Source organism: Pipistrellus kuhlii, unplaced genomic scaffold (assembly GCF_014108245.1).
Source record: "Pipistrellus kuhlii isolate mPipKuh1 unplaced genomic scaffold, mPipKuh1.p scaffold_m20_p_5, whole genome shotgun sequence".
NCBI classification, from domain to species: Eukaryota; Metazoa; Chordata; class Mammalia; order Chiroptera; family Vespertilionidae; genus Pipistrellus; species Pipistrellus kuhlii.
The window spans coordinates 788,707-803,593 of record NW_023425551.1 but is presented as its reverse complement, the minus strand read 5'-3'; the positions used below and the strand labels follow the sequence as shown (position 1 = coordinate 803,593).

Below are 14,887 nucleotides of genomic sequence, written 5' to 3'. Positions count from 1 at the left end.
GCGCACTGTTTACTGGAACTTGTTACACACAGGGAACCCCAAACGGTGAGCCGTGGCACACCTCCGTGTTTACCTTCCCACAGAATCCACAAGTCCCGTTACAACTGCTCTGCCCTGGCCTCTCAGGCTCAGTGGATAGAGCGTCGCCTGCAGACTGCAGGGTCCCGGGTTCGGTTCAGGTCAAGGACACATGCCTGGGTTTTGGGCTCAGTCCCCAGTGCGGGGCGTGCAGGAGGCAGCCCATCAGTGATTCTCTCTCATCAGTGATGTTTCTATTTCTTTTTTTATTGATTTTTTTTTAGAGAGGAAGGGGGAGCATGAGAGAGTTAGAGACATCAATGAGAGAGAAACATCAATCAGCTGCCTCCTGCACACCTCTACTGGGGATGTGCCTGCAGCCAAGGTACATGCCCTTGACCGGAATCGAACCCGGGACCCTTGAGTCCACAGGCTGATGCTCTATCCACTGAGCCAAACCGGTTAGGGCAGTGATGTTTCTTTCTTTCTTTCTTTTTTTTAAATAAGAATCTTTTTTAATTTTTAAATTTTTTACAGAGAGGAAGAGAGAGATAGAGAGTTAGAAACATCGATGAGAGAGAAACATCCATCAGCTGCCTCCTGCACACCCCCCACTGGGGATGTGCCCGCAACCAAGGTACATGCCTTCGACCAGGATCGAACCTGGGACCTGTCAGTCCACAGGCTGACGCTCTGTCTACTGAGCCAAACTGGTTTTGGCAGGTGTTTCTATTGCTACTTCAATTTCTCTCCCTTTCCCTTCCCCTCTGAAATCAATTAAAAAAAAACCTCATCTCCAAAATCTGTGGCGTCCAGGTTTGGATGCTCACCGCAGTGAGTCAGCACTCCCTGACCGAGGGAAAAGGCCTTTTCTGAGTATTTCCTCAGCTTCCAGTCTCCCTCTTCACAGTCAGAGGGGTGACTCAGCAGATCTCATTCTCACCTAACCTTAGCGTTCAGGGTTAGGATTGGGGGTTAGGGTTAGAGTGTAGGGTTAGTGTTAGACTAGAGTGTAGCATTAGGGTTATGGGTTAGGTTAACAGGCTCGTTTTTTTTTTTGTTTTTTTTTAAGTATTAATAAAGCAAACACTATTTTTCCAATTGATTTGAAAGAGAGTGGAAGGGAGCGGTAGAGAACATCATGTGAGACACAGATGGGCTGCCTCCTGCTCGTCTTGCGGGTTCCAGCGGTAAACCTGAGCACGGGCCCTGACCAGAAACTGAACTGTGACCTTTTACATGCCTGGGACACGCCACCGGGCCACCCAGTGTGGTGCCGTCACCGTTAGACTGCGCAGTGTCCTCACCCGGACTTCCCGTTGGGGCTGGGGAGGTGCTCGGTGCTTCTGGCCTGAACCTCCTGCCGAGGGCGGGCTGGAGCAGATGAGCGTGGGCCTGGGCCTGGGCCTGGGCCTGGGCAGCCGAGGACGTGGCCGTGGCCGTGGCCGCTGGGCGGCCGAGGAGGGGGGTAGCGCAGGGACCGCATGGCCTCAGCTCCCAGCCACCCCGGGCCTGGAGCACCCCCCAGCCTCGGAGCTCCCCTCCACCGGCCCTCCCCGCCGTGGCACACAGCCAAGTAGTCCACCCGTTAAATCAGACTCGGGACCTGCGAGGCCTCCACCGGGCTGGGCAGACTTTGGTTCCCGGCATAAGTCATAAAGGAAAATGCCTCCTACAGGGTTTCGTGCAGAGGGACAAAGGGGGTGCTTTGGTGCTGCCCAGCAGGGTGCTTCTGACATTGTGAGGGGACGGTCCCTCCTCCTCCTCCTGCTGGTTGCAGCAGGGCCCCCCAAGCACTGACACCAAACCATGTACACACACTGCAAGGCCGGGGGCCGAGGAAGACACGCTGATTGGCCGTTCCATTGCAATCTGCTCTTAAAGGAAATGCTGTGCAAAGCGCACCCCTTCCTCCGAGGACTGACTTCAGAGCTGGCCGGCCTGGCTCCCACGTCCCCGGGCTGCGATGCACGGACTGTAGTCAGCCTCCTGGAGGCCCAGCCCACCCACCACCACTCCTCGCTGAGCTGGCAGGAAGGAAAACAGCTCGGCCTTGGAGGCCTCAGGCCCACGGGCCCACGCCCGGCTCTGACCCATCATTGGGGTGTGGGCAGGAGCCCTGTCACCAGAGGGCTGAGTGGAGGTGAAGCTCACTTTCTGGCGCCCGGGACCCGGGCAGCTTCGCTCCGGCCACCGTCAGGCACCCGGGACCGGGGCTGCTTCTCTGGCCGCCGACCGGGGTCCCCGTTCGCCACTCTGTGAGAGCCTGTGGGCCGGAGGGACCGAGCGGTGGTCACTTCACAGCGACGGGTCGAGCGGTCTTCCGGTCGTGATGCTTATGGCCTCTGGCGTATGATATAGGACTTCTTTTTACTCTAAACACTTTCTCTACTTTCATTGATTTCAGAGGGGGGCATAAAGAACACCAATGAGGAGAACCATTGGTTGGCAGCCACTGCGCCAGCTGGCCACACGAAAGCAGCCTCCTCTTTATTTACTGGCATTGCCATTTCTGGTTCTTTTAAAAAGCCGAGGGACGTGTGGTGTCTGCAGGCCCATGGCTACTAATCCGTCACCTCACTCCTCAGAGGGAGCCACAGCCGGCGGCGCGGACACGCCGTCACAGCTGCCGTGGCACCAAGTTCTCTCCCCCCCATGTGTGGGCAGACACGACCCTCGTCTTGCAGGTGCCAGGTGCCGATGGGAGCCGCCCACGTGCCCGCGGGCCAGCTGGACTGAGGGTGTGCAGCTGGGGGGCCCCTGGAGGGGACCCCTCTGCCTACAGCAGTCATGTAACGGAGCAGTGGGCAGGGACAGCACAGAGTCCCGGCTGGTTACCTGCCGAGACGTGGGGAATGGTCAGATTTCAATGCGTGCTGCTGCCCGTCTCCCAACAGTGAAACTGGCCTTGTTGTGTTGTCCCAAAGAAAGCAAAGGAGCTGGGGGCGTGCGATCCCTCCCCTTCTGCAAAGCCCTTTCTGGAGGCGGTCAGCCAGCCTCGAGGAGCTGGGGCGGGAGGGACAGACCCCTTCGAGTCAGCTCTGCAGTCCGGTGAGGGCGCTGCCCGGGGGGCGCTGCGGGCAGGGCCGCGGACACCGCCTGGGCCTTGCCGTTGGTGGGGCCATGGCCAGGGCCGTGGCAGAGAATGGAGGCAGCTCAGCAGGCTCTCCCTGGGCCGGGCCCCGGGGCTGCAGCCCGAGTGAACAGCCCGTGCGTCTCACACAGGAAGTCCCAGGAGAAGAGGGAATGTGCATGGTCGGACGTGACCACAGCAGTTAACCGGCTTTATTATGCCTCACAGTGTCATGTTTTCATGTTCTTTTATTATTCTTTAAAAGGTAACAAAATATACAGAACAAGTTTCCCCTTTTAACTAACGTTACAAACCCCTATTATTGCTTATATATAAATATCATTCTATAGCTGATCAGTATTAATCAGGGGAAGCCCAGCCACGGAGCCCCTACTGTTAACAGGCGTTTATCTAAGCGTGTCCTCCGTGCTGCTGATCGGACTGCGGGCCGGGGCCGCCGGGAGCGAGTCCCTGTGCACGTGTGGGTGCTGCCCACCAGTGTCTAAGCCTCAGACATGAATGCAGAGATGCCTCCTTCAAGAAACCAGTGGATCTATTGCTCTGAGCTCATGTCAAACACAGGCGTATGGCACGGACGAGCCACCGGTCGCTTCAGACACGGCGCTCACACCCGCACGGAGCTGCCCGCGGCGCGCAGCGGCCTTTCCTTGATTCGATGGCCTGCCCGGCAGACAGGAAGTGATTCGATAACAGCAGAAAATCAGGCCCGTTTGGCACTATGATACAATGGGGAATAGCAGGGAGCCCCCGTCCCAGCCCGGACATTCCGGAGACAGCCGCTCTCCTTAACGGGCTGGGACGGGGGCCAACAGAGAACTACGGAGACAGTGTCCGTCTGCGGCCGCGGGCCCGCCGCCCTCCGCGCTCACATGGCCTCGAACTCGTCGATGCGCTGCTTGGTGTTGCCCTGGCGGATCTGCCGCAGCGTCTTGTACTTGTCGCGGCCTTGCCGCATGTTCTCGTTGTGGATGATGTCGTTGTGGGTCCTCTTGTTCTCGTCTCGGGCCTGGGACAGCTCGCTGGACAGAGTCTGCAACGCAAGAGGCAGGTCAGGCCCCGCTGCCAGCCTCCCGGACCCGCGCGGCCCCGGGAGCGGGAGCCGAGCCCGGGGCCGCCCGCCCCCTCACCATGAGCTGCTGCTGCACACGCAGGTTCTTCTCGGCCTCGGTGACCCGCTTCTCCTCGTTGCGGTCGCCCAGGATGCCCTCGCTGGACAGCTCGGCGCTGCAGCCCGAGTCCTCGGGGCCCTCCTCCTGCAGGTTCTCGCGGACGTGGTAGGCCACCGGCTCGTACACGGGGGGCGGCGGGGGCGGCGGCGCCGTCATCACCAGCTGCAGCTCCTCCTTGGTCTTCACCAGGTCATCCTGGGCCTCCTTGGCCTTCGGGAGCGAAGCACGGCCGTGAGCACTCCCCAGGCCCGCCCGACGCTCCCTCGGAAGCAGCTTTCCTCACGGAGGAGGTCCCCTTGTGGATGAGGACCCGCTCCTCCCGCCTCCCCCTCCCCCCCGCCTCCCCCTCCCCCCCGCCTCCCCCTCCCCCCGGCCTCCCCCTCCCCCCGGCAGGCGCCCGCAGCATGAGCCACAGGAGGCGGCTGCACCACCAGGTCCCCTGCAGCCCGGCCGCCGCCCGGGCCCCGGGCCCACGGAGCAGTGGCCACACATGCCCGGGCCCCGGGCCCACGGAGCAGTGGCCACACATGCCCGGGCCCCGGGCCCACGGAGCAGTGGCCACACATGCCCGCAGCACAGAGAGGTCTTTCTAAGTATCTGTTCTTCCGTCTGTGATCCCAGCATGTGCTCAGCTTCCTTCCCTTTCCCCTGGCCGCTGCTCGCCAAGCTCCCCTCCCATGGCAGGTGCTCAGGAAGTCCTCACCATCACCCTGACTCTTCCAGCACCTTCTCCAGGGCACATAACTAAACCCCACTCACTTCATTGCCACCCTGATGGGCTTAGCTTGTAGCTGGTTTGTAACCCGCTCTTCTCACTTAACACCTTATCACAGCACTTTCTCCAGAAACCCAGGGACTGAGGCCTCTGCTCCCAGCTCGGGGCGGGACGGGGCCCCAGGGTCCTCACAGGGGCTGCCTCAGGCGGGGAAGCGAGGACAGGCCGGGTGGGACTGAGGCCTGCACTCGAACCCACACCCACAGCGCCCAAGGCCTGGGCTCCCGGCGGACGTGAAGGTGGATGGAGTGGCACTGTCATGGCTGCAATTCACTACCCTCTGCGGGGTCTAGAGCAGCCCTCCAGGCGGGCAGCGGTCCCGTCCACAGGAAACGAGGCCGAGGCCTCAGCTGGTCACACCAGGTCCCATCGCTGTGCGTGCCAGGCTGCAGGTGCCAGACACAGGGGAGGCTGGTTCCGGGCCCTGTGGCTGGCTTGCTGCTGGGGGCACCCAGCTAATCTGACCTGAAGCCTGGGGGCTGCCTGGGGGGGCGGAACGCTCAGGCGTCACAAGGTGGCTCTCTGTTCCCCTGCTGATCCCACAGGGAGGACCGGCACCGGGGGGCATGCGGTGCCCTCCCCGCCGCCCGCCGCCCGCACTCACCCGGTGCTGCCACTCCTCCACCTCGTCCTCCTTGCGCCGGCGCGCCTCCTCCAGCAGCGCGATCTTGGCCGTGTACTCGGCCAGCTCGGCCGCCTGCGGAGCCACGGAGAGTGAGCTTGGCCCGCCCTCAGCAAGCCGTGCCCGCGCGTGCCCTCCGAGCAGCAGGCGGCGGCCCGCCCCGCCTCCCCGCCGCCGTGCCGTCCCGCCCGCCGATCCGCTTACACCGACAGAAATCATTGTCCGCAGGTGTCCCTGCCTCGGTCCCCAGAGGCAGCGCCTCCATAATTCAGTGCCGTGACACCGGGCTCCTACCAGCTGCTCCTGGCTCTTTATCTGATCCACCGTCTGCCGCTCCAGCTCCTCCTTGGCGCGCAGCGCGGCCATGCGGTCCGCCTCCAGGCGCTCGGCCTCCTCCTGCGCCCGCCTCCGCTCCTCCTCCAGCTGCAGGGCCCGCTGGATCTGGTCCGAGAGCTCTGAGGGGGCACCCGGGGCTCAGGCTCCGCACCGGCTCCCAGCCGGCCGGGATCACACGCCCTGTGCTCGCCGGGCGCAGCATCACCACCTGCCACTGCGAGCAGCCTTTCCTGCCGCTAAAGCCCCCTCCTTGTCAGGAAGACGGACCCTCAGCACTCACCCCTCGCTCAGGGGCGTTAAGACAACGCCCACAAAGCACGCAGCACCCAGGGCCCGGCCCGCTCCCACCTGGCCCTGGCCCTCCAGCCTGTTCCGGGCGCTGGCTGCACCCCTCCCGGGGGGCGCTGTCTGCCTGGGGCCGTGGCCGTGAGAGAACATGCCCACCTTTCTCGGCCTTCTTGGTCTTCTGCTCGTAGTCCTGGAGCCTGAGCATCAGCTCCTCCTTCTCCCGCATCATCTGCTCCTTCTCTCTCTCCACAGTCTCCCGCCTCTTCTTCTCCGTCTCCAGCTGCTGCCTGTTCGGGGCGGGCACAGCAGGTTAGGCTCCGCAGCCGCGTGCTGTGGACACGGCCAGTCCGCCACCCAGCGCGGCTGCTTCCGCCGAAGCTGCTTCCGCCGAAGCCACCTCTCAGCCCGGCACGGCGAGGGCCGCGAGGGAGCAGCTGTGTGGCACCGGCCACCCAGGCCCCGCACTGCCACAGGCTCTGCCGGCCCAGCCACGGAGGGCCTCCCGCGGCTCGCCCCGCCGGCCGCCCCGCTGGCCGCTCACCGCTCCAGCTGCTTCTGGTGCTTCTCCTCGCGGGCCTGCGCCTTCATCTGCTGCACCTCGATGGTGTCGGGCTTCCGGCGGCGCATGTACAGCTCGTGGTTGCCCATGCAGAGCTGCAGGATGCGCTTGTTGATGCGCAGGCGCGGGGCGTAGAAGACGAAGTCCTGGGAGGGAGAGAGCAGCTGACGCCCGGCCGGCCCTGAAGGACTCCGATGGCGGCCACGCCCCAAACCAGGCCTGGGCGCCGCGGGGCCGCAGAGGGTGGGCGACGGCCGGCGGGTGCGGCCTCAGGCCAAGGGCCCCAGTGCCAGGGTGCTTGGCCTTCGGGTTAGCGCCCGGCCTGCCCTCTACAGCCACCGCCACCGCCACCGCCACGGTCCTGCCGGCTTCTGCAAGTTCCCGCTGGGCTCCTGTCTCCCTGCCCAGCCTGCGCCCCCCATGCCCCAGCAGAGGGGCAGGACCGCTGGGCCGGGGTGCCTCCCGGGAGGCCTGGCACACGCGAAGGCCACCCCCGGCCCCGCGCTCACCTAACCACGCCCTTTCGTGCCACAAGCCTTTCCTCAAGCGGTCCCTCCTCCTGGCACCCTGCCCAACGCCGTGCCCGAGGCCAGCAGCGCCCCCTGCGCCGGCGCTCCTGGTACCACCGGCTCGGTTTGCTCTCTGTCCCACTCCAACAGGCTGGGAACCTTTTTGGATGTCTGTAACGTCATTCACTCCAGGTAAATCTTTGTTGCTCTGAGACAGCTCCTACAGTTACTGAATTTCCAGTCCCCCTGCGGTTGCCTTGGCAGAGCCAGACCAATGATTTCTCAGGCCGGGTGTTCCCCACCCTGACCTGGACAGTCAGCACCTGGAGGGCAGGCCAGGGGCAGCCACCTCTGTATTCCCGTGTTTACTGCTGCTCACGAGCACCCTCCTGATGGCTGACCGACAGTTCAAGCCCCCTGACCCTGCGCCTCTTCAACTCTGTGGGAGCGGCAGCACCCTGGTGGGGCTGCTGAGCTGATGAAGTCAGTTAACGCTCGAAAGGACTCACAGTGCTGTCCACACCACAGACGTGGCCGGTGCACAAAACGCTCACGCAGAGGCTGCTGGCTGCCGAGACCTGCCAATGGAGCAGCTCACGGAGGAGCAGGAGCAGCTCATGGAGGAGCAGCTCACGGAGGAGCAGCTCACGGAGGAGCAGGGGCAGCTCACGGAGGAGCAGCGGCAGCTCACGGAGGAGCAGCTCACGGAGGAGCAGCGGCAGCTCACGGAGGAGCAGCTCACGGAGGAGCAGGAGCAGCTCATGGAGGAGCAGCTCACGGAGGAGCAGCTCACGGAGGAGCAGGGGCAGCTCACGGAGGAGCAGGGGCAGCTCACGGAGGAGCAGCGGCAGCTCACGGAGGAGCAGCTCACGGAGGAGCAGCGGCAGCTCACGGAGGAGCAGCTCACGGAGGAGCAGCTCACGGAGGAGCAGCGGCAGCTCACGGAGGAGCAGCTCACGGAGGAGCAGGGGCAGCTCACAGAGGAGCAGCTCACAGAGGAGCAGCTCACGGAGGAGCAGCTCACGGAGGAGCAGGAGCAGCTCACAGAGGAGCAGGAGCAGCTCACGGAGGAGCAGCTCACGGAGGAGCAGCTCACAGAGGAGCAGGAGCAGCTCCCGGAGGAGCAGCTCACGGAGCAGGAGCAGCTCCCGGAGGAGCAGCTCACGGAGGAGCAGCTCACGGAGCAGGAGCAGCTCACGGAGGAGCAGGGGCAGCTCACGGAGGAGCAGCTCACGGAGCAGGAGCAGCTCACGGAGGAGCAGCTCACGGAGCAGGAGCAGCTCACGAAGAAGCAGGGGCAGCTCACAGAGGAGCAGCTCACGGAGCAGGAGCAGCTCACGGAGGAGCAGGGGCAGCTCAAGGAGGAGCAGCGGCAGCTCACGGAGGAGCAGCTCACGGAGGAGCAGCGGCAGCTCACGGAGGAGCAGCTCACGGAGGAGCAGGGGCAGCTCACAGAGGAGCAGCTCACAGAGGAGCAGCTCACGGAGGAGCAGCTCACGGAGGAGCAGGAGCAGCTCACAGAGGAGCAGGAGCAGCTCACGGAGGAGCAGCTCACGGAGGAGCAGGAGCAGCTCACGGAGGAGCAGCTCACAGAGGAGCAGGAGCAGCTCCCGGAGGAGCAGCTCACGGAGCAGGAGCAGCTCCCGGAGGAGCAGCTCCCGGAGGAGCAGCTCACGGAGCAGGAGCAGCTCACGGAGAAGCAGGGGCAGCTCACGGAGGAGCAGCTCACGGAGCAGGAGCAGCTCCCGGAGGAGCAGCCTTCTTAGAAAAGGGACACGCTGCCTCCGGGAGCTTGGTGACCGGGGACCAGATGCTCTGGACGCGGTAACCAGAGCTTGTGTCCTAGCTCTTGCTCACGGCGACCAGCAGGTGACAGAAAGCAGAATGGCGGTCAGAAACGCTCGCTAAGTTACTTAAAGCACCTGCCTGCTTCCTCTCCTTTCCTTCCTTTCTTTTCTCAACCGCAGGCCCTCACATCAGGGTTCTGGCCACCAGCTCAGGGAGACCGTGGCCAAAACAAACAACAAACCAACAAACAAACGCGCCTCCCACTCCAGGCCTTCGTCTGCCCCAGAAACCTGGGCGGATGCGGAGCCCGGGCCCACGGCTTCCGGGGCGCGGCCTCCGGTTCACCTGTCACTAAGCCGCCAGGTTTCCCAGGGAGGGGCCGCCCACCTCCGGTTACACAAGAGGAAACCAGTTGTGCTGGCCGCACAGATAGGCCCCGCCCAGGAGGTCCAGACTGTGTCCCTGCGTACCGGCCAGGCCTCTGACCAGCACCAAACCCGCTGCAGAAAAGGTCCGTCTAGAAAGCCAAGAGGCAGGGAGTGTGGGCAGGTCCCCTCCCGCCTCCGAGAGGCCGGTGGACAGGGACCCGCTCACACTCCGCAGGAGGTAGTCTGCCTTCTAGTTAAGGCCGAAAGGGGTGCGCATTATTAAAAGGTCTAAATCCAGGTCTCCAGCCAGCGAGCTAACGCGCAGCCACACGCCATGACCTGGGACGGCCAACCAAACTCGGAGAGGACACACCCTCGGGGCACGAGCCAAGTTCAAGGAAACAAACCCAAAGGTCACCTTGAAATGGGCCAGGGAACCCCTAGGCACACCCCCTGGGCCCCATCCAGGGCTTCCTGCTCACGGCGGGAGGGGGCAAAGGTCACGGGGAAAGCGCTGAGCACAGAGCAGGTCCAGTCCAACGCCATTTTCTCCTGCGGGGACCTGAGGTGCTGCCGGGAGCCCCCGCACCCAGGACCGCGGTCTGGGCGGCCGGCTGCTCTCCCCGGGACCATGCTCGAGCCCAGCGAGGCCTGGCCTTCGGCAGAGGCACCGGCACAGGATGGCCCTTTTCCTCTCGGGAATGCAGACGGCTGGCAACTCAGGGGCCAGTCAGGCAGTGGCAGACACCGGCCTGTCCTGTGCCCCAAGAGACCCTGGCCCTCCACGTGACCTGCCGGCAACTCCCCCACCCACACACACATGCTGAGCACCACCGGCTCCTGTCACCGAGGAGGGAACCGGATTTATCCTGGAAACACGCTTGGCTGCAAGAAAACCAGTGCCCGCGCACTTACTGGCGCCTTCTTGTCGATGGGCTTGATGACAAACTTCTTGTCGTTGAAAGAGATGTTCCTGATCTCACTCCACGGGAAGCCGATCTTTGGGGTCAACCTGAGGTTAAAGGTCAGAGGTTAGCTGTAAACACCGAGCACTCATCGTTCCCGCCGCTCCGAGCTGCAGGGCGGCCGTCTGGAGGCTCAGGAACCTGTCCTCCCCATCGTCTTTCTCAGCTGGGGCGCCACCCTGGCTTGTAACCTCCAGCCCGCTCGTCCCTGCGCCCTGCTGGAAATGCTCACAGCCATCTTCAGCCCTAAGCCCCTTCCCGTGGGACAGCCCAGCCACGGTGCTCGGGGCCGGGTCCACGTCCGCCGGCTCGTCCGGGGAGCTTCCTTTCAGTCGACGGTTCCCTCTCCCAGTGTCCGCACGGCGAGGAGGGCCCTCCCGCCAGCCCATCTCCCCAGGCGAGAGGCTCTGCCAGAGGAAAGCCCGAGCCCGGCTTCCTGTCCCCCGCCTCTGCACACGGGGTCTCCCGGAGGCACCTGGAAGGGCTCCCTCCTCTCCTCCGGCCGCCACGTCCTCCTCACTCAGGCCTCTGTCAGCATCATCTCTACGGGCACCAGACGCTAATCCACGGCCCCGTCACCAGCCCCATGGAGGCGGGAGGCGGGACTCCCGGGCTGTGCCGGGGCCACTCGCCAAGGAGGCGGCCAGGGTGGTCAGGCCCCCCATTCGGCATGGACTTCGCTGGGGTCCAGCCGGCGCTGCCGGGGGTGGAGGCCTCTGGCCGGTCAGGGTGTGCCCAGCACACCTGCCGCACCCTCCTGGGGAGCGAGGGCGAGGTGCGGGCTGCTCTTCGGGCTGAGGGTCACCCCACATTCTGAGCGCACCAGCCCCCTCCTAACAAGCCCCACCCCATCCTGCGCGGTCACTATGGCCCACGGGGGCCGAGACCGGCTTTTAAGAGCAACCCGAGTCCACAGGCTCTCCTCACCTCCTGATGCCAGCCCACTCCCGCAGCGTCACCACGGCTGCCCTCGGGGCGAAACAGACCCTAAGCTGCCTCTCAGACACTGAGTGGTGGGAAAGTGGTGGGAAAGCCACCTGTTCCAGGTTCAAGTTCGGTTCCAGAGACCCGGAGAGCTCAGCCTGGCCCCTGGTCCCCCGCGTCTGAAAGAAGCGCAGTCAGCACAACGCCGGGGCCTCCTCCCGCCACCGAGCACACACCCTCCAGCCAGAACCCACAGCCTGGCCCCTGGGTGTCGGGTGGAAAGTGGGGATTCCGTCTTTAAGTAGCCGGTCTGACACGTCCTTCCGGACGTGAGGGCAATGGGAACGGAACCAGAACACTGACTGTCAGCCCAGGTGAGGGCCGGAGGGGAAGGACGCTGGCTCTTGGCTCCGTCCCCACCCACATCCTCTCTGAAAGGGCTAATGGAGGGGCCAGAGCCCCGCCCCGGAGAGCACCCTCACGGTCCCCCCGGACTCCGTCCCCCCGGACTCCGTCCCCCCGGACTCCGTCCCCCCGGACTCCGTCCTCCGAGCCGGCATGGACTGGCCCTGAGGGAGGGGGCGGCGCTGCAGGGACAGAGGCTCGGGGGCAGGATCGGGTTCCTCTGCTCTTTGTCTCGCTCTGTTGTTTGGTTCCTGGTCTGGACGCCAAGCAGAATTATAGCAGCTGATGTGAACCTTGTTCCCAGGCTGATAACGCTTTTCAGGGAAGGGCCTGGGTCTGCCAATTCCTTCCCTCCCATGGGCTCCTGCTCCGACCTCCGGGTTCACAGGAGAAAGACAAGTGCTTCAGTCCTACGTGCCCGCTGAACGCCGTGTGTACGATGCGAACGGGACCCAGGGGGCATTTCCCAACTGGAGCTCATTCAACACCAAAAGGGACAACTTTTTAGTGAAATAAAGGCGTGTCTGTTTCTTTGCAGGGCGCACCGAATCTCCTAGGCCCAGCTTACATCCTCCATGTGCCCGTCTCCCGTCTGAGCACCCCTCTGCGAACCCCACCCCCACTCCCAACCCTAACCCAACCCTGTACTCCCCTAACCCTAACCCAACCCTGCTCTCCTAACCCTAACCCAATCCTGCACTAACTCCAACCCTAACCCAATCCTGTACTCCCAACCCTAACCCAAACCTGCTCTCCTAACCCTAACCCAACCCTGCTCTCCTAACCCTAACCCACTCCTGCACTAACTCTAACCCTAACCCAATCCTGCACTAACTCTAACCCTAACCCAATCCTGTACTCCCACCCCTAACCCATCGCTGCACTCCCACCCTAACCCACCGCTGCACTCCCACCCTAACCCAACCCTACACTCCCACCCCTAACCCAATCCTGCTCTAACTCTAACCCTAACCCAATCCTGCACTCCCAACCCTAACCCAACCCTGCTCTCCTAACCCTAACCAGACCCTGCACTGCTCTGCACTAACCAGACCCTGCACTGCCCGTCTGCAAGGGCACCAAGTGCCCGTGAACACAGCCAGGAGCTGCCAGTCCTGGCTCACCGTGGGCGCCGCCGCATTGCCGTTTGGTTTAAAAGGAGAAGCGGGCCTGGTGAACTCCTGCCTGTTTGCTAAGTGCAGAGGGAGCCTCCCCAGGAGGGGCGGGAAGTGAGGCTGCGCCCGCCCGGTGTCTTGGGGGAGAAGCCCCTCGAGGGGGTGGCCAGTGTCCCGGTTCGCTGGGGGAGGGAGCAGGACTGGGACTGGAGGGGCACAGTTTTACTGGGAAATGCACATTTGTGCGGTGGGGCAGTTACAGGCTGTTCCTTCAGCCGGAAAAACCTGTTTGGACGGCCCTGGCCAAGGCTCTTACAAAACCTGGACATTCAAGCAAGGCCACAGGCAGCTTCCCCCGTGACCCAGGAGGCCTGGTTCTCCACTCCGCTCCGCTCCCAGGCGGGGCCTGCTGACCTCGTCCCTCCCTCACCACGCGGAGGGCACAGGCCCGTAACCCACTTCCGGGTTCTGGAAGGCTCCGAGAGCCCGAGGCCTGTCGTGTGCACGTGTGACCAGACCCTCCAGCAGGAGACCCTCCAGCGGGGCCCAGCGCGGCCCGAGCACGCCGCCCCAATCCAGCACCGAGGGGAGCTTCAGGACCGGCTGACCGGGTCCCTCCCAAGTCAGCAAGAGGCAGTGGCTGGGGTGAGAGATGCTTTTGTGGGATCACAAAGCAGTACCACCCCCTCAGGATGGCAGAGGGGGCTGTGGGGGCCAGGAGAGGAGGGCTGAGAGCACGGACCTCTGCGAACGGGGACAGAGGGGCCCAGGGGGACATGCGGATCAGCACGCGGCCGGGAGGGCACCGGCCAGTGGTCTGGTCCGGCATCACGCTGGTCTCTCTGCTGCTCCGCCCCACCCTGCACGCACGGAGGCAGGAACCGGGCCACAGGGCGTGGCGTGGCACCAAGGCCTGGGGGCAGTCCCCGGGCACCCTCACCCTCAGCTCTGCAGGCCGCCTGCACTCGGGAAGCTTCTCAGGGAAGAATCTAGAACTTAGGCCTGTTCCCCGCTCAGGAGCCACCCCGAAGCAGAACGGGGCCGCTGTGCAGCCTCTGGCAGGAAAGAGGCCTGTCCGTGTGCGCAGCGGGCGGCACAGGGATGGGCACAGGAAGTCGGGAGCCGCTCCTGCCCAACAGACCACCCTCCCCTCCCGGGTCCAGGGACCCGGTGGACTGTGTACTAAGGCTCCTGTTTACAGCCTCGGGGTCCCCGTCAGCCCCACAAATACTCCTGGTGGAATGAGCACAAACCTCCAAGGTCTCCCTCAGGACCCTCAGCACAGGCACAGGAGAGCAATGACGCACGCTCCGAGGCGGCCACAGCCGCAAGCCCCGAAGACACACACACACACAACCCCGGCCAGTCGCCGCCCGCATGCACAGCTCCCAGGCCATTCCCCTCACCTGAAGGTCATTATAAAGGTCAACTCACTTGTCATCCTTCTCATAGATATTCAGGCCCAGGGCGTCCACTCCGAGCCACAGGTCTGTTCCCTTCTTGTTTTTTATCTCGAAGTAGTTGATGCCGTACATCTCCAGGTCCTGGGCGATCTTCAGGTACTCCAGCATGGCGCTGTCTCTAGTGGGGACACGCGCACGTCAGCGGGGTGTCCCTGGCGGGGAGGCAGGCAGTCCGTGGACGGCTGCACCGCGCGCTCCGGGGCTGCCCGCGGCCGCCTCGCCACACCGGCCCGCACTCTAAGGAGCTGACCGACTCCCGCGGTTTCTCCCGTGTCACTTTATTGCCGGGACCCCCTTCTCTGCCTGCGGGGCCTTGGGGCTCCCCCGGCAGCCTCATTAGCAGCCACAGCTTAGGCTTCTCGTTACTTCCCTCGAGGAGGCAGCGGGGCCGGGCAGGAAGCTCTAAGGACACGTGTTTGCGAAGCCCGAACTGCAAAGGGCCTTCTGGCCGGGGACCACGCGGCCGTGCCCGAGACGAGGATCCGGGAC

General features: G+C 63.9%; 1 protein-coding gene across 3 annotated transcripts in view; it reads right to left on the bottom strand.

Annotated features, from left to right (window-relative positions):
• Positions 1 to 14,887, bottom strand: part of EZR (ezrin) — a 38,388-nt gene that overhangs the window by 528 nt on the left and 22,973 nt on the right. For 2 of the 3 annotated variants that reach the window (XM_045572661.1, XM_045572660.1), the window contains exons 6-13: positions 14,370 to 14,516; positions 10,442 to 10,538; positions 6,844 to 7,007; positions 6,459 to 6,589; positions 5,973 to 6,133; positions 5,661 to 5,753; positions 4,240 to 4,491; positions 3,326 to 4,142 (exon numbers count right to left, since the gene is read on the bottom strand). In XM_045572661.1, coding sequence (XP_045428617.1) covers positions 3,978 to 4,142; positions 4,240 to 4,491; positions 5,661 to 5,753; positions 5,973 to 6,133; positions 6,459 to 6,589; positions 6,844 to 7,007; positions 10,442 to 10,538; positions 14,370 to 14,516 — 1,210 coding nt within the window. In that variant the 3' untranslated portion in view covers positions 3,326 to 3,977. Of the gene's footprint in view, positions 1 to 3,325; positions 4,143 to 4,239; positions 4,492 to 5,660; positions 5,754 to 5,972; positions 6,134 to 6,458; positions 6,590 to 6,843; positions 7,008 to 10,441; positions 10,539 to 14,369; positions 14,517 to 14,887 lie in introns of those variants that run through there. The other variant, XM_036413536.2, reaches the window with a different exon arrangement.